Source organism: Megalobrama amblycephala, linkage group LG18 (assembly GCF_018812025.1).
Source record: "Megalobrama amblycephala isolate DHTTF-2021 linkage group LG18, ASM1881202v1, whole genome shotgun sequence".
NCBI classification, from domain to species: Eukaryota; Metazoa; Chordata; class Actinopteri; order Cypriniformes; family Xenocyprididae; genus Megalobrama; species Megalobrama amblycephala.
Window position 1 is genome coordinate 18,306,500 of NC_063061.1, and position 19,340 is coordinate 18,325,839.

A 19,340-nucleotide genomic window follows, 5' to 3' on the forward strand; every position below is an offset into this window, starting at 1 on the left:
ATGGTCGCCTTCAGCAGAAACAGACTTTGGTTTTCTTTAGAACATTTGCAGTACATTCGCAGCAGATTGAAAAAGAAGGTTCAAAAACCAAAATATAAAAGTGCTAAAAGTGCATTCTCCTGCATCGTCGTTTCCAGCCAAGCTTTGATGATGCAAACGCACTGCGGTTCGGACCCAAATAATATAATGTGAACACAATCCAGCGGGGGCAATCAAACTTGGGTTCAGACCAGGCAATTAAACCAAGTGTGAAAGCACCATTAGAACCCACTGACTTTCATTTATTTTAAGAAGTGGTTCTCTCTTCGTATTTGGGGGTCCTTGGCATCAAAGAGTTTGAAAAGTCCTTGGCAAACACCACTCACAAATATTCCAAGCAACATCCCCCCTCTAAAGTTCCATGAATAACCTTTCCAAAAAGTCTCTTACTTGTAGATGGTGCAAAAACAACAACAGCATTTTAGTGTCTACGGAGAAAACCACATTGATGGGTCTTGCAACATGGCTTGTCTTAAAATGTTCCCTTCATAGCAGGACAGAATTGACCAAAACCAACAACACATTCGTTCACAATCAGCGCTGGGCAGATGGGAATAATTAACTTTGGTCTTGGCCTCATTCGACTCCAAATTATATATACAGGGTCAGAGTACCAACCAAGCGTGGTGAAATAACCCTTAATAAACACCTTTGTTATATCCCTGATTCCTGGACAGCCACAGCTTTTTAAGGATCCTAGTTCCTTGTCTTTAAATGCGCAAACACTAAGTGAACATCATAAATCTTTTCTGGCGACAACAAATTGTAACCCTCTGGCTCCTGTTCACTGGCACGAAGAGAAATAATCAGAAGGAGCTCATCTCAGAAGATGGAAAGAGCAAGAAAGGAATGAGGAAACCTGAGTGTGTTACAGTTCAGAGAAACCATAGCTCTTGCTGACCTGGTGGCAATGGCCTCTCCTGGGAAATGAATGCTTTTGAAAACCAGAGCGAATGCCCCTTCCTGAGGGAAGATAGAGAAAAAACAGTGAATGAGACAAATGTTCATTGGTGAGGCACAGGAACAGCTATGATACAGATCTAAATGGAAACATCATCATTCTGTTGAACGGGCAAAGGTAGGGTCTCGCGTTTCTTCGTCAGCCCACCTCTGTAGCGCAGCTGAGGATCAGGCCTGGAGCGGAGGCCCAGTGAGGTGGAGGGGCATGGGGGAGCTGAGAGGAACAGAGCCCCACAGTGAGGGTTGAACTAAGGGGAATAGGGGCCCTCTCTGTGTGCTGAGGGAACTTATATTTGCCCCTACCTCTTCAATGAGCCTTTCCTGACTCACTGCCCAAAGAAAAGCACACACACATACACAGACTCCAGTCCACACATTTTTAACACACTCATACACAACTCACATTTTATGTCTACGTGCTTCAACACACGCAGCCTTTACTAAATTGCTCTATATACACAGTTTGTTCCCAGAAGACACGTTTTATTACACACACATACATAATAGCTGTATATAACATTTATAGAACTAAATATAAGTTTGAGGTCAGTGCAATTTTTTATGTTTTTGAAAGTCTCTCAACTTCTTTAAAAAACAAAAAAATATTCACTGCATTTAATCAAAAATAAAGTAAAAATAGTAATATCCTGAAATATTATTTTACAAAATACTTTTTCATACCATTAGGATTTTAGATTTTTTACATTGTGACATTTTCATGACAATTAAACACATCAGTAATACAGCAAAAGACATTTTTAAAATTAAAATCAGAATAAAGGCAGTAGAAAAATGCAATCCCGATGTATAAAAATATGTAATATATTAATTTAACAATAATTTAAATCATATATAATTAATTTGCATTTTGTAATAAAGAGAATTTTGGGAAAACTGTCATGAAAATAATATTACAATGCACAAATCTGAAAAATATGCCTCATTTACTTTCTACAGCACATTATTACTTATTTCCTGCTAGTGATTTTGCTGTAAAACCTTTTTTATTTTTTATCAGGAATCTTTGTTGTAAGTGTCCATGTCTTTGCGAAGTTAAATGCACAAAGCGCCTAAGCCTGTTTTCAATTAGTCTCCGAATAAGACTGGTTTCTCTTTTCTCGTCCCTTTCAAAGCAGGTCAGTTAATGTCCTTTAGCTGAAGAGGTTGCTTAGAAACTTGCAGCCGCCCCTTAAGCAAGACATCAATGTTATCATCTTTTTATCTCTCTGCCTTCCATCACTAAGATGGCTGCCAAAGCTGTTTAGATAGAGAGTAATCAAAATTTAGAGTAATCAATTTACAGAAGATGCCATAAAACAGGCAGAGTACCATAGATATGGTAAAAACGGGGAATGTCACACAGTCGTTATGCTGATAGGAAGGTAGGGTGTTTTATAAACCAATGATAAAGTAGATTCCTGTCAGGAATATCTCAAAGAGCACCTCCCTCGCTCTTACAACGTCACTGAACAATGTTTGGATAGAGCTGAACTTCCCAGAAGTGAATATTATGGCCATGAGAGTCGTCCAAAGGTACTGACAATGACTCATAAAACAAGGTCTGGCTGTCCACATTTAAAAATCTAGGTAATATTAATCACTTGGAGACGAGGAAGAGCTGTACGATTATGTGCTGATAAATGTTAATATTGGTTATATAACCGACAGTCAAGACCAAACTTTGACTGCGTGATCAAGATGAAGATGCTTACAAAGAAAAAAAAACATTAAAACAGTCCTTATTTACTTGATGTATCAGTGAGAATATGACTACAAATATCATGGTGAAAATCATGTAACTACCCCTTAAACAGAGCAGAACTTCTGAACTTCTTTTCTTTGTTTTTAAGAGGGCTGAAAATGAGTAAGAACTGGCCTTTAACTTTCACAATCCGAGCAAGGGATTCCCAGAGGCATGAGTAAGACCACCCCTTCACCCCAACACACACACACACACACACACACACACACACACACACTCGTGATGCTTACCAGCTGCTGAATGACGCGCTCCACTAGGGTGGAGAAGGACACATAATCGTTCTCGCGGTTGTCATAGAGATACTTGATCAACTTAGGGATGACCTCTGTGTCTGTGTCCGACTCAAACTCATAGCCTTTGGAAACCTATCAATGGGTTGGGATGGAAAAGCCATGGTTACAGACACAAGCAGCGGCAAAACAAAACATGTTTTTCTTTTGTGAAATAGGGGCAGAATGAAAAAATCAGAGATGAATGAAAGTGAAAGGGAGAGAGAAAAAGAGAGAGATAAATACTAAACTTTATATTGGTTTTAAACACTTCCTCATTGCTTATAAATCTTGTTTTATGGGATACTGTGTGCAATGAACTACTGTGAGATTGTACAAACAATAAATGACATGATGTGTACCACTAAAATGAGAAAGACACAATCTGTAAAACAGATTCATTTGAAAAGATAAAATGACAATTATGTCATGAACAATCACATATTTTCTACACTTTGTCCTATTATGCATCTTGCCTTAAGGTCCACACCTAACAAGAGATTATGACGCAAGAAGTTATGATGCAAGAAGACCAGGCATGCAGCATTTTCTCTTTATGTCTCGACTATGCGCATGCTCTGTATACTGTGTGGTCACATTTATCGCTGTTATGCAAATTTTCGTAAGCAGAATCCAGCCATTTAAAAAGGAATCTGCACGATTAAAAATCACGCTTGAGGGCGAAAGATTTCCCCATACAGAATATTCAACAGGTTCAAGTTGGTCATCATGGGAATTCGTTGAGTTGACCAAAAGAAAGCTGCTTGGTTTGAGAGTGACTTCTGTGTGAGTGCAAGACCATTGACAATAAATAAAGGAAATTTCATGAAATTTTGCAGAAATGTGATTGCACCTTTAAAATCATTGTGAAATCAAAACATTTTCCTGGGCTTAAAGGATTAGTTCACTTAAGAATTAAAATTTCTTGATCATTTTCTCACCCCCATGTCATCCAAGATGTTCATGTCTTTCTTTCTTCAGTTGAAAAGTAATTAAGGTTTTTGAGGAAAACATTCCAGGATTTGGATACAACGGATTGAAGGTCCAAACTGCAGTTTATAATGCAGGGCTCCACATGATCCCAGCTGAGAAATAACGGTCTTGTCTAGCGAAATGATCAGTCATTTTGTAAAAAAATGAAATAAAAATGTATATACTTTTTAACGACAAATGCTCATCTTGCACTGCTCTGCGCCACACATTACGCAATCACGTTGGAAAGGTCATGCGTCACATACCGCGGTAGGGCATTGTTTTACCTTTTTTTTTTGTAAAGAGCGTTAGACTTAGTCTTTGCATGTTAGCTTTGTCTAACTGGATTGGTATTTCCGCTTATGATAAGTGTGACCCTTCCAACGTGATTATGTGATGCATGGTGCATAGCAGAACAGTGCAAGATGAGTATTTGTGGATGAGTAAAAAGTATATACATTTTTATTTTTATTTTCGAAAATGACCCATCATTTTGCTAGATAAGACCCTTATTCCTCAGCTGAGATCGTGTAGAGCCCTTTGAAGCTGCAATGAAACTGCAATTTGGACCTTCAACCCGTTGTACCCCAGTGAAGTCTATATGGAGAAACATCCTGGAATGTTTTCCACAGAAACCTTAATTTCTTTTCAACTGAAGAAAGAAAGATATAAATATCTCGGATGACATGAGGGTGAGTAAACTATCAGGAAATTTTAATCCTGAAGTGAACTAATCCTTTAATTTGAACATTTCATCTGTGCATGTTATCTCAAAAGAAAAATATTTATAATCTTTCATTAAAATGTATTATTAGCATTCTCTGAAACGACTTTCCTTCTCCACTGATGTCAATTACAGGCTATGTGGGTTACTAGATATTTTGGCATTGATTAAGCAAACTGGTTCTATTCTTTTCTGGTATGTAGTGCCTCCTTTTTACATTCAAAATGATCCCTGCCCTGTATTTCTTCTCATTAAAGTTGAATGGATTTCACAGCAATGGCTCCAGTAAAGAGGTCTTTAAAACCAGGTACTCACCAGGTACTTTTTCAGCTCCTTGTAATTTGTGATAATGCCGTTGTGGATGACAACAAACTCTGGAGAGAAACGTAAAAAGAAGGATGAATAAATTAAAGAGAACTTGGGTTAAAATACATAAGGAAACAAATTAAACAGGGGTACCCATTCCTGTTCATGGTGTGCCACCTTCCTATCTGATAATCTTGAAAATCCTGAAAATCTTGATTAGCTGGTTCAGGTGTGTTTAATTACTAAATACTTTTTTTTTTAATTATTAAAAAATGTAGCAAAGTGGAGTTGGCAAAACTAGAAAGGCTTCTGAGGTTAAAGCATGTTATGCACTTTTGTAAGCGTACTAATGTAACAATAGCAAGCAGGGCCACATTCCTCTTTATGACCTCCTCACAAACAAAGCATGCTGTCAGATTCAGCATACAAAATTTAACAGTTGATACACAACAATGGCTGTCATTTTCACAAGTCATTAATGAATGTTTCTATTTCAATGTGAAACAGACTTGAAGAATGGCTGTTTGACAAACAACAATTTGTCCTCATTAAATGCACAATACTGATCAAAAGTTTAGATACACCCACATTTTCTCATGATCTTAAAGACCTGCAAGCTTATACTTTAATGCTACACAACAATGTAATTGTCGACCAGTTTGTAGTTTAACAATTTACTTCAGAAAAATGTAAATATAAATTCTCTCTATGCAAGAATTTACTTTTTTTTCATCGATGAATTGGACCAAAAAGTGAAGAAAAAGCATCCAACATGCTCAGCATACATGTGAACTCATTCAATAATATTGGAAAAGCATCCCAGGATGCATCTAATGAAGTTGGTTGAGAGAATGTTGAGTGTTCAGTGCTTAAGGTAAAAGGTATAAAATAAAAAAAAGTAATGTAATTCACATACTTTGATTTTAGTTATTTGAGGTTTTTTTATTTATTTATTTTAACTTTTTTATGCTATTGATTTTTGTATTGTTTTGCCTTTGAAAGTATAGTGAAGAGTAGACATGAAGCAAAGTGGGAGCGGGAGAGAGAGAGGTAGCTCTAGTTTTGATTACTTTTAGGGCTGCACGATTAATCGCATGAGATTGTCATGCGTGTCTCGTCAGTAAAGCCGGTTCTGTGATTAGCGGTAAATGTCCATCACCTGCTTTCAAATGAAGCGGCACTTAATATACAGAGCCGTAGTTCACGGACAAGCTACGCAATAACGCGTTCATAATCGAAGGCGATTCATCTGCGATTATGAACGCGATATTGCGTAGCTTGTCCGCGAACTACGGCTCTGTATATTAAGTGCCGCTCCATTTGAAAGCAGGTGATGGACATTTACCGCTAATCACAGAACCGGCTTTACTGACGAGACACGCATGACAATCTCATGCGATTAATCGTGCAGCCCTAATTACTTTAATATTAATAAAATTTAACTTTAAATCATGATGAATAAATACCCTTCACCCAAGTTTTAAAGGTGCCCTCGATTGAAAAATTGAATTTATCTTGGCATAGTTAAATAACAAGAGTTCAGTACATGGAAATGACATACAGTGAGTCTCAAACTCCATTGTTTCCTCCTTCTTATATAAATCTCATTTGTTTAAAAGACCTCCGGAAAACAGGCGAATCTCAACATAACACCGACTGTTGCGTAACAGTCGGGGTGTACGCCCCCAATATTTGCATATGCCAGCCCGCGTTCCCAACATTATCATTATGAAAGGCATTAGACAAGGGCAGAACGTCTGGATGTGCAGAGCTGAATCATCAGACTAGGTAAGCAAACAAGAACAACAGCGAAAAATGGCAGATGGAGCAATAATAACTGACATGATCCATGATATCATGACATTTTTAGTGATATTTGTGAATTGTCTTTCTAAATGTTTCATTAGCATGTTGCTAATGTACTGTTAAATGTGGTTAAAGTTAAAATCGTTTCTTACTGTATTCACGGAGATAAGAGAGCCGTCGCTATTTTCATTTTTAAACACTTGCAGTCTGTATAATTCATAAACACAACTTCATTCTTTATAAATCTCTCCAACAGTGTGTAATGTTAGCTTTAGCCATGCAGCACAGCCTCAAACTCATTCAGAATCAATGTAAACAATATAACAGTATACAATACTCACATAATCCGACGCATGCATGACGAACACTTTGTAAAGATCCATTTTGAGGGTTATATTAGCTGTGTAAACTTTGTTAAGGCACTGTTTAAGGCAAGCGCGAGCTCTGTGGGCGTGGAGCACAGGATTTAAAGGGGCCACAGCATAAATCGGCGCATTTATAATGATGCCCCAAAATAGGCAGTTAAAAAAATTAATTTAAAAAAAAATCGATGGGGTATTTTGAGCTGAAACTTCACAGACACATTCAGGGGACACCTTAGACTTATATTACATCTTTTAAAAACATGATCTAGGGCACCTTTAAGAATTTAATAAGTTTTACAATTTTTAAAATAAAAGTTATTACACAATTCATCAGAAATATTTTGGAATGCACTATTTGTGTCACAAATCGAATGTAGGTAACTTTGTGACAATGATCATCTACACTGCTTTGTACAGATGTTCATCTAACCTAAGATGCTCTTTGGATCATTCTCAAATCAAATTGGATAACATGCTCATCAGGTAAAATATAAAAGGAACAAAAAAAACTTCTTTATGAATTACAGGAGAAAGCTGATCCAGAATTAGTAGCGCAGCAAACTGTGTGGCAAGAGGAACCTCCTGCTGTCTTGTTTCAACCTCCTACTTGTGGTGTTTATTTTCTGAGGTGAACTTTCACATCTGAACCATCATTCACAGCATTACGGCTTTCACTAGCCTTTCATTTACAAACAAAACCTAATAGCTTTAAAGCCTGTTTCGGCTGCCAAGTCCTCTTTTCTGGATAAAGAGCACATAAACTGACGGCAACCACAGATGGTTTACTAATGACCGGATATAAACCAGATGACCATCACAAGGTCAGCTAATTTGTGTTGTCTACCATCTCGCTCGATGTCTTACCGTTGTTCTTGTCGGATCGTTGAGGGTGGCTGTTGAGAGAACTGGGCTCTCCATGCGTGGCCCAGCGAGTGTGTGCAATGCCAAAGTGTGTGTCTAGTTCCGCCTCAAATTCGATGGAGTTGTTCTCTGATGATACAAACAAGAAAAATTAAAAAATTAATCACTATAAACGCACTTTAAAGAGAAAAGATAAGATTGACAGTAAAGCGGGTTAACGTACTGTAGATCTCTTCATCAAGAGCTTTCACCTTCCCCGTCTTCTTATAGAGGCTGATATTAGCTGCGTGATCTTTTCCTGGGCCATCTACTGCAACACCTGAACAAAAAATAAATAAATAAACACAATACACAATTTCCATCAAAGAACAACATCATTTATGGTCACTACCTCTCTTTGTCTCTGTTTTACAGTCTTGATAAAAACAGAATGAGTGCATAAGATGAGAAAGAAGGGCCTGAGCATGTTAAAAAAAACAAAAACAAGATTAACTGCACAATAATCCCCTTCACACAAATATCAACTGACTGCTTCAGCTAAAAGAACTGACACTCCAGGTTCTCTGCGCTGCCAAAATACAAGAAACGAGGCCACTGTTCAGTTCTTGTGCCGTATCTGTTACCTGCGGAACACACTGACATTACCCTCGCAGAGGTGGGAGTGGCAGTCTTACCTGCAGAGTCATAACCCCTGTACTCCAGCCTTTGAAGTCCCTTTATGAGGGTCTGAATGATATCCCTCCTCGTCCGTGGCACTCTGTAATTCAGGTAGGCGAAAATTCCTGCCAAATACAAGGTAACGAGGCTTAGAGACCTTATGATATTAACAGAGTGGAGGATTAACTAAACGATGCTTGTTGGCAGAAAGACAAATGGAAATGAAAGAAACAAAGATAGATACATAGATAGATAATTTGTAACATTTAACATATATTAACTTTAAAAATCAAACAACAAACTACAGTTAAATTATAAATACTTTACATGTGATTTAGTATATTGGTGTCAGCACATCAAAATGACTGTATTGGCACTTCTTTAAAACACGACAAAAAATTAAAACATCAAAATGTAAAACTTTTAATTTGAGATTATCACAAAGTGCATCACTGTACTTTAAGAAATACAGTCTTGAAAAAATGTGAAAATGTACTCTTTAAGTATGTCTAAGCTGCCTTTTATTTAATTAATTTTATATTATTTCTTTTTAAATATACTTATTATTTTTAATAATGGTAGACACAGTGATAAAGCTCATTTAACACATTTGCCACGTCGATCTGACAGTGGTGGATCCTGATAGTATATTTAATCACGTGTCTTAAAACGCAGTTTGTGCTACCTATACACACTTCTTGTGCGTCACATGCATATCGAAACCAAAAAAAAAAAAAAAGAAAACGCAACATATTTAGCCATTGTAGGTGCGTTCGATCGTAACGCTTTTGATATCCTGAAATGCTATCTAGGTAGGCAGTTCACTAGGTTGAGTCGCCACTGCTGTCGCACTGCAAACCGGATCTATCTGTCACATTAACTGTCAGCTCGAGTGAATGATGACAAGACCTGCCAAATATTTACACTGAAATGATGACGCTGGCATTCGGCTATTCATGTTCATACACTGGTACTAATAATTTAATAGAGACAATAACAACATGAAAACTGACTGTATGAGAAGACATGTATCTTATCAAAGCGATTCATATACAGAATTCCCATTCCTGTACAGTAATAATGATAAAAAGCTGAACTTACCGCACATCGTTCAAGTGTATTCTTTCAAGCTGAAGGTAGTTTTGAGGTTCTGGTGGTGAAGCGGAGCAGAGCAAGTCGCAATATGATCCAAAGACTTCGAGGAAGAATTACTTACAGCCGCCACGACTTATAACTTAGAACCTGCTCCACCTCTGGTTACCAAGGCAACTTCAGCCCCGCCCACGCTGACAGGACTGAGAGTTTAATTCTTGCTTGATACTAAGGATTGCTGTTTTTGATCATGTTTTTGTTTGTAAATCTAGTTTTTCATATATTTATTACAGACTATTAATTGTGAATACGCTCGACACAGACTGTGTGCTCTGCCACGTATAGAAAATTTGTTTATTCAAATTATACCTTTAAAATGGAGGAACGAAGCAAAGATTTAAAGGGGTCATGAACTGCATTTTTTATCATGTTCTCTGAGGTCCACTTATAATGTTATCAAGATTTTTACATTAAAAAACATTGTAATTTAGAAGAAATAAGCTATTTTCTATCCTGTTTTTGACCCTCTCTTTCGAACACTCAGTTTTGATGGGTGTGCCATTTGAAGACTTGGAAGTAAACACCCACTGCTATGATTGGGTAACACATTAAAATAAAACATATTAAACCTATTAAAATAATTTTCAATGTTCCCGCTATTACACATGTGGAATTGTTTTGAAAACTTGAAATGTTGAAAAATATCTTGCTATATAATTGAAACATTTGTCAACAATGTGAAACATTTATGTGTATTAAATATGCTTTATAAATCTTGGTTGTGGCAAATAAACTTTAAGTACTTGGAGTTACCACAGTTATAATTGACAAAGGATGACTTACAGTGTTTTGTGTAGAATAATGAATGAATGTACCATTGTAATTTCCTATAGGCTATTTATAGTTCAACCTTTTCAATAAAATGAAAATCATATACATTGTCATTTGCAGTGTCCTGTTTTAAATAAAATGTGTTGTAATGTCTTACTGATGACAAAACAAAAGATGTCGCTCACTGAAGCTTTTATTTCAGGATTACAGTGATTGACTAAGATAAAAAACAAAATCAGTGTTCCTTTTAGGGGTGTCGCAATATACCGGTGATGACGATAATCGTGATATTAAAGCATGAAATATCGATATCGTGTTAATTTAGGGTGTAACAATATATCGGTATAGGTGATAACCACAATGGTGTGTGAACTCTCAAGTACGATGTCAGAAAAAGTAATTTGCTCTGGTCCCCTTCCTGTTCATCAGAGTGATGAGATAGTTAGCAGATTATCATCACTCAATGGCTGGCTGTCTAAGTGGTGTCCGCTGAATAATATAGGTTTCATAGACAAAAGTTTTTCGGGCAGACCTGACCTGTTGAAAAGACATGGTATTCATCCATCCTGGGGTAGTGCCACTCTTCTCTCTAGTAATATGGCACATAGTCTTAGAGCTGAAACATGACAAACTGGGGCCCAGGTCAGGAAGCAGATATACTGGCTAAACCGTCTGCTAGCCCTCTCATGTCACAGAAGTCAGATAAATCCCAAAACATAGAAATCCTTTCACCTAGATATTATCACATAGAGACTGTGTCTGTACCCCGAATTAGTAAATACAAAAGACTTCCAAACCCATTTAAGGGTAAAAATTTAATTGATGTTCAACAAATAAAAAATAGAGATAATACTGATAAACAAATGATAAAGCTTGGATTGTTGAATATTAGATCCCTTTCTTCAAAAGCACTAATTGTAAATTATATTTTCACAGACAATAAACTAGATTTGCTGTGTTTGACAGAAACCTGGTTAAAACCAGACGATTACATTACTTTAAATGAGTCCTCAAGGTTACGATTATCGACACAATCCTCGTCAGAAAGGCAAAGAGGGAGGTGTTGCTGTAATTTATAGTGACATCTTCAGTATTACTCAAAAGTCATTCAAATATAATTCCTTTGAAGTGATAGTGCTTTATGTAACGTTATGTAAGCTGACATTTGTGCTGGCTACTGTATACAGGCCACTAGGGCACCATACAGATTTTATCAAAGAATTTGCTGGTTTTCTATCGGAGTTAGTACTAGCTGCAGATAAAGTCCTTGCTGTTGGTGATATTAATATCTATGTAGATAATGATAATGATGCATTGGGATTGGCATTTATAGACATTCTAAACTCTATTGGAGTTAGACAACACGTGTCAGGACCCACTCATTGTCGTAATCATACTTTAGATCTAATATTGTCACATGGAATCGATATTGATGCCGTTGAAATTCTGCAGCAGAGCGATGACATCTCAGATCATTATTTAGTCTTGTGTATACTACTTTTAGCCAAGACTGCAAAACTGCCACCCAGCCATAAATATGGTAGAACCATCACTTCTACAACTAAAGATCACTTTATAAATAACCTTCCTGATCAGTTTCATCACCTTAACATACCAGATAGCTTAGAAGACCTCAATGTTGCAACAGAAACTACTGACTATTGTTTTTTCCAGCACATTAGATGCAGATGCTCCTCTGCACTTAAAAAAGATTAAGGAAACTAATCCAATGCCATGGTACAACGAGAGCACTCTTAAGAGAGCTGCCAGAAAAATGGAGCACAGCTGGACGAAAACAAAAGTAGTTTTTTGCATTTTGTGGAGAGAGAGAATGATTGAGTACAAAAAGACCTTAAAAAAATGCTAGATCTCTTACAACAAACATACACTTTATTTGATACAGTGGTTAAATGAACAAGAAATAGAGTTCCAACTTCTGATGTTTTCAAACAGCATAGCAGCAATGACTTTATGAACTTCTTTACTTGCAAGACTGACAATATTAGAGAGAAAATTACAACCATGTAACCGTCTACTACAGTATTTCATCAGACAGTGCACTGTAGTGTCTGTGAGGAAAAATTTAATTAATTCGTTGCTATAGGAGAGGAAGAATTCTCTAAACATATTAAATCATCAAAATCAACAACATGTACGTTAGACCCTATACCGACTAAGCTATTGAAAGAGATGGTTCCAGAGGTCATAGATCCTCTTCCTAATATCGTTAATTCATCTTTATCACTAGGATACGTACCGAAAAAGTTTCAGATGGCTATTATTAAACCTCTTATTAAAAAACCACAACTTGATCCTAAAGAATTAGTCAATTACAGGCCGATCTTGAATCTACCTTTTCTGTCAAAAATACTAGAAAACTGACTGTTATCAGTTTGTAGTAGTAAACGAAGAGATGTCATATTGATCACAAGTTCAATATGGAGTACAGCAAGGCTCAGTACTAGGACCATTGCTTTTCGCTCTGTATATGCTACCCTTGGGAGATATCATTAGGAAGCATGGCGTTAGTTTTCACTGTTACGCTGATGATACTCAGCTCTATATTTCTTCGCTCCCTGAAGCAAAATTTACCAATTCACAAAATTAACGGAATGCATAGCTGTCATAAAAAATTGGATGACCATTAATTTCTTACTACTAAATTCAGAAAAAACAGAGATTCTAATATTTGGACCAAAAATTTCTTCATGTAATAAACTAGAATACTGTCTAACACTTGAGCGCTGCTCTGTTAAGTCTTCGTCGTTAGTTAGGAACCTGGGTGTGCTCTTTGATACCAATCTTTCATTTGAAGGCCATGTTTCTAGCATCTGTAAAACTGCATTCGTCCATCTTAAAAATATATCTAAACTACTATGACAATTGCAGAACGGTGACCTTCATGACCTCAAGGCTAGATTACTGTAACACTCTACTGGGTGGTTGTACTGCCCGGCTGTTAAACAAACTACAGCTGGTCCAAAACGCAGCAGCTAGAGTTCTTACTAGAACCAGGAAGTATGACCATATTAGCCTGGTTCTGTCAACACTGCATTGGCTCCCTAATAATCCTATAAATCTTGCTACTTACCTAAAAAGCAGTTTAGCTCCCCAGTACCTGAGCGAGCTCTTAATGCATTATAGTGTATTGCGATCTCAGAATTTTGGACAGTTGATAATACCTAGAATATCAAAATCAACTGCAGGCGGTAGATCCTTTTCCTATTTAGGACCGGAAGCAGACAGAGAAGCAGACACACTCTGTCAGTTTAAGTCTAGACTAAAAACACATTTGTTTAAACTTGCATACATATAAACCATTATCTACTTCTATAGTTCAAATCACATAAATTGTTAGGCTGCATAGACAGGTCAGCCGGAACCGAGAACACTTCCCATAACACCTGATGTACTCTCTACATCATAAGAAGAATGGCGTCTACGCTAATATTTGTCTCTTTCTATTTATCCCAAGTTTTGCCGCAGCTTGCCAAATCCAGGCCGTATCCAGATGAAATAAAGGACCTGAGCCTAAACGTGATGATAACAAAGCGCTGACGTTTCAACCCACTTCCCTTTCCTTTCTATGTATAGATAAATCGTTGTCAAAATTATTCCAGTTCGCATAGATCCACGGACACAAAAATTTTCTGTATTATGCGGACCAGTAAAGTAATTTGGCAAATTTTGCGCACATACACACTCAAACATATAGACTAAACACGTAATTAAACGGCAAGAATGCATTAGGGGTATTCAGTTTTCAGTAGGAAAGGTGTTGTTTAAGTGGCTCCTTAAGTAATAATTAACAATTTTTACAACGGAAGTGATCGAATCAAAAAAACAACTTAAGCTCGATAAGAATCCTATCGTCACTGTGAAGCTGCTTTGAAACAATATTTATTGTGAAAAGCACTATAAAATATTGTCAAGTCATCTTCATTTATATAGTGCTTTTCACAATACATATTGTTTCAAAGCACTATATAAATGAAGATGACTTGACAATATTTTAAATGCATAGGACACTTATGAGAAATACTCCAGTGCCAGTACCTGGTTGACCTGGCAGTATTGCACCTTAACACTGACACCTGTCAGTATGGGAGTTTTTCGGCTTCCAAGAAAACAGCTCCTTAGATAGCCCAATCTGCAGGATTTGCCTGGCTACAGTCAGTGCGAAGGGTGGCAACACCACCAACCTTTTTACCCACCTCCGTGTTGATCACCCTGCGGATTATGCCATTTTACAGAGAGTAAGTTGCGATTATTTTACTAGTCATGGAATGGGAAATGTTAATTAACCTGTTAACAGCATTTTCTGTGTTCATATATTTAAATAAAGGGTGCTTCTTTTAATAAGTACCACGTTTTCTTTACTCGTCAGTGCCTCAATGGCTGTTCTGCAAGTCTTCCAGGAGAAGACGCTCAAGCACCTAGATGAGAAGGTCCCCGATCCAGAAATCTTCAAAGAGCTTCGCAGCTCCACCAACCAAGTCACGAAGATGACGGTACAGTCCATTGGTCATACCATGGGTAGCCTAGTCGTGCTAAACAGGCACTGTGGTTAACCATGACAGATATGAAGGTTGCAGAGAAGGCCGTCATCCTGAACTCCCCTGTCAGCCCTGCTGGGCAGTCAAGGGCCATCAAACACTTCATTCCAAAGCTGGTCGGAGAGCCTCCTTCCTCGCGCATCCAGTCAGTCTTACTTTAGACCACGTGCTACGGCTACTCCAAAACCTCGTTCTCAGCCAGAGTTTTTGGGAGGCCAAAGGACTCTTGGCCTTCACGTCATGCGCTTCCTAAGTGTCAGGGACCCTGTCCATCGGCTCAGGACACTTGTCTTGTTCCTGATGGGCCCAAAATTAAAGGGAGTCTGAAGTTCAGCACCAGAGATGGTCCGACTGCAAAGGCTGCCCGTTCGGATACTGCTCTGCCTGTTCCATTTGCCTCCCTGCCTGTCGCAGAAGGGCAGAGATTTACAACATCCTCGCCAAGGGAGCCATGGAGGTTGTGCCTCTCGAGGAGTGCAGGTTTGGTTTTAACAGCCACTATTATCTGTTCCCCAAGAAAGACGGCGAACTTTGCCCAATTCTAGACCCCATTGCGGCCTCTAAAGCGCTCTTTCAAAATGTTCGAGCACTGAAGTCCTATTTCAGCACTCTAAAGTTCAACTAATTGCATTTAATATAAATTTAAACTATAATACTTTTTTTTTAATTGCAATTAAAAAGCATTACATTCAATTTGCACTTAAATAGATAGTTTGCCCATAAATTATGTCATAATTTACCCACCCTCATGTTGTTCCAAACCTTATGACTTTCTTCCTTCAGTGGAACATAAAAGAAAAGGGACTTTGTCACAATGCAATATAAAATGACTCTCATCAGACTTTTGTTACAAACTTGGAAGCACAGAATTTCCTGGAATGTCTTTGTATGCCATAGAATTAAGGCTTGAATCGAACATTATTTAGGAATTGAATTGTGTTTACTAGAAATGGTTGTCATTTCCCTGTTTGTATAACAAAAAACGAGAACATGGTCTTTCTCTTGAAAAGGACCACTTTTACCTATAGCCACACTGGAAAACAAAGTCGATATTTTGTGACAGGAGTAAATGTCATTCATTTTAGGATTAATCCTGCTGGCTTCTAGTGCTTAAATGCATTTGAAACACTGTCTGTCTGTTTTTTTTTTCTCGACCATGTCAAGTCTAATCTTAAGGACCGTATTACACAGAACTTTGATTTCAGTGTTAAAGTTTCCACTTTTTAACAATTGTTCCTGTTGCAGCTAAACACTGTAAAGCCTCTCTTGTCTAGACATCTGTGTCACATTAAGCTAAATAAGACATGGGCCCTGTGTGGTCACCCTGTGGGGGTCTATTGTGAAGATTTGTGGATCCATCCCACCACAGTGACTCCCAAAGGACCTCAAACTCATGAATTTACTCAAGCCATACAAGGTGAGCAGAACTGAGGTGAGATTATTTCTACAGGCAGAAGCTGAAAGATTGATAGATTTTAATCTTTTGGTTTCAGGCCAATGGTTAAGAGATTTCAGTTATTGAATTAGGCAAGATCAGATAAATAGGTACTACCTGGAAAATGTATAGGGACACCCTTCTAAATAATGGGTTTGGATTCTCCAACTAATTCCAGTGAAAACAATCAATGTTACGCCATACAATGAAGTTCTAGGGAATTATGTGCTTCTGACTTTGTGGCAAGAGTTTTCTGTTCCAGCACAAGAATGTCCCATACAGAATCCCTCTGTTTATGGAGGCAGTGAAACCAGACCTCACTGATCCTCACGTCCATGATTTAATATTTAGAGGAAGAGTGGAAGCTGTAAAGATGGACCAGCTCACCATTTGCGCTTATTGATATCCACTTATACTATATTCTGTATCATCCAAGATGATGTAAACTGATTCATAAACTGAAGGAGGGAGGACTGTTTTGAATCAGTTGTAAATTACAAACAGATGTATTTAAGTAACAATAGATATTGCTCTCTCATGTAAGAAAATGAGGTCCACTATTTCATAGTTGTAGTTTTAAGCCATGTCAGAATCCTATAATTTATCAAATCAAAACATAAATAAGCAAAAACAAGTTGTTAATATTTAAAAATGTGGCATGAATTACAGTAAATACTTTAATTGTGTACATGCCGTCAGAGATGCCCAGTGTCATGAGTGGGTAGTCAGTGACCACTAGAAGGGTGGTACAGATGACAAACAGTCACACCCTCAAATAATTCTCAAACTAAGCCAAAGTGCAGTTCCAGTGGCTGCTGTGTTGCAATTGCTTTTAGCACCCAGCTAACCGTTATCAGTTTATTCTAATCTTACTACCTTATTTTACTGTTTATTATATTGTATGTCAATCTGGCATCAGTTCAGAAGATACAAAATAATGCATTAAATGGGGAATAGTTTATGAAACCTCTTTATTTAATGTTTAACAGATCAGTAGTTCATGGACATTCATGTGTGAAATGAAAAAAAAAAGTGATATGATAAGCTTCATACAATGTTTGTTAATTATCTAACAAAGAACATTATGAATGTTATTATGCAGCACTACCATTGAATACATAAAAAGTCTTGAAAATCCAAAGGAATTTTCGAAAATATGGTCATTAATGTTCCATGGCACACTGAACCCCTGTGGGTGAGTTAGATTTTTCCATCACTTCAAACCTTTGAGGTAAATGATGTCGTGCAAAGCAGCACAGCAGCTGAGATCATTTGGACTTTCTAGTCCAGACAAACAGACTTTGACTTGCTGCCGTCACTAATACCAATGTTTAGAAAGATTGCCAGATTTATTTTTCTACTTTGAGTGGTGATGGTAGTAATACATAATATAATATAAATATAATATAATCACTATGTTCATTCAATCATAAACAAAAGTTAAACACAAACACAAGAACATATTGAAATCAAATAAAAAAAAGCCATTTCTGATTAATTATGTGTTGATTTTTTTTTTAACTCACCTAAACATTATTTATAAAGTACTTGAATATAGGACTCCATAAATTAGTCTCCAGAATATGTACATGCAAAATTCAACTATTTTACAAATCAATACAACTACTTTTTCTGCACTTTAATGCCTAGAAAAACAGAATTTTGCATTATGACACAAAGATTTCCTCTTTGATTGCTCATTTATAGCAGTTTAATGTCATTCTATGGAGGTTTTCCCCACTCTATGTATTTCCTGAATGGATTTAATAGTTCACTGATCACAAACTTGGATTGGCGTCAGTATTACATTTGGCCTCTGCAGTGCAAACGATTAAATCAAGAGCTGTGGTACCGGACCACTGAGTTTGGATTTGACTTCTCTTGCTCAGTGCCAATCAAACTGAAAGGCTCAATGCTCAGAGCGTCTGCATGTGACATTGGAATGTACATCAAGTGATTTAACTTCACAAGATCCTCTCATTAATGCATATTATCCAATTATAGCACACGCTGAGTGCTCATTAATGGAAATTACTATTAGTTCCATTTTTCCACAAGTCGTTCAGGTTGACTATCAAAGGTGCTTACTAATGTGAATTCATGCAAACAGAGGGAAAACATTTTGAAATATGTAATTCTAATAAAAAGTCACTTCCTTGTGCAAAAAGATGAACTTATTAACAGAAAACAGCTTATAAACAAAACCATAACTAATACATATATAGTAACTGTAAGAAATGAATATAATTTTAACTGTGAAATATTGAAAAAAACGTTATGGGCAAAAACAAAACAAAAAACTGTTAATAGGTTAACAATAAGTTCCCTTATTTACAGGTAAAAACTATAAAAGATCTAGCCAGACATTTCATGTGATTTTACTGTAAAATACTGTTAAATGTATAGTTTTTAGAAGTAAAAAAAAGGCAATTATGTTTCTTAATAGTTTTTGTTAGATCTTCTGTTATTTAATGAATGTTTATTGCATTATTTTAGTGTCACGTGCACAGTGGCGTGCACGGAGGGGGCTTGAGGCCCTGCCCCTTTGATCACAAAAGTGAAAATGCCCTTTGTGGTCGCATGGCGTTCCCATTTCTCCTCCCCCGGAATGCGATTTCTACCTAGGGAGACTCACAACCACCAGCCCCTCCACTCCAATCATTCTTCAAATATGAACTGAATACATTGAGGCATTAAATCTCAAA

At 37.1% G+C, this 19,340-nt stretch overlaps 1 protein-coding gene across 1 annotated transcript in view; it reads right to left on the bottom strand.

The window, feature by feature from the left end:
- gfpt2 (glutamine-fructose-6-phosphate transaminase 2) overlaps positions 1–10,025 on the bottom strand; it is a 30,100-nt gene extending 20,075 nt beyond the window's left edge. Inside the window, exons 1-7 of the mRNA XM_048166049.1 lie at positions 9,823–10,025; positions 8,739–8,846; positions 8,288–8,383; positions 8,068–8,193; positions 5,042–5,100; positions 2,992–3,126; positions 941–1,002 (exon numbers count right to left, since the gene is read on the bottom strand). Of these exons, the coding sequence (XP_048022006.1) occupies positions 941–1,002; positions 2,992–3,126; positions 5,042–5,100; positions 8,068–8,193; positions 8,288–8,383; positions 8,739–8,846; positions 9,823–9,829 (593 nt within the window). The 5' untranslated portion in view covers positions 9,830–10,025. The remainder of the gene's footprint in view (positions 1–940; positions 1,003–2,991; positions 3,127–5,041; positions 5,101–8,067; positions 8,194–8,287; positions 8,384–8,738; positions 8,847–9,822) is intronic.
- Between the last annotated feature and the right edge of the window lie 9,315 nt (positions 10,026–19,340).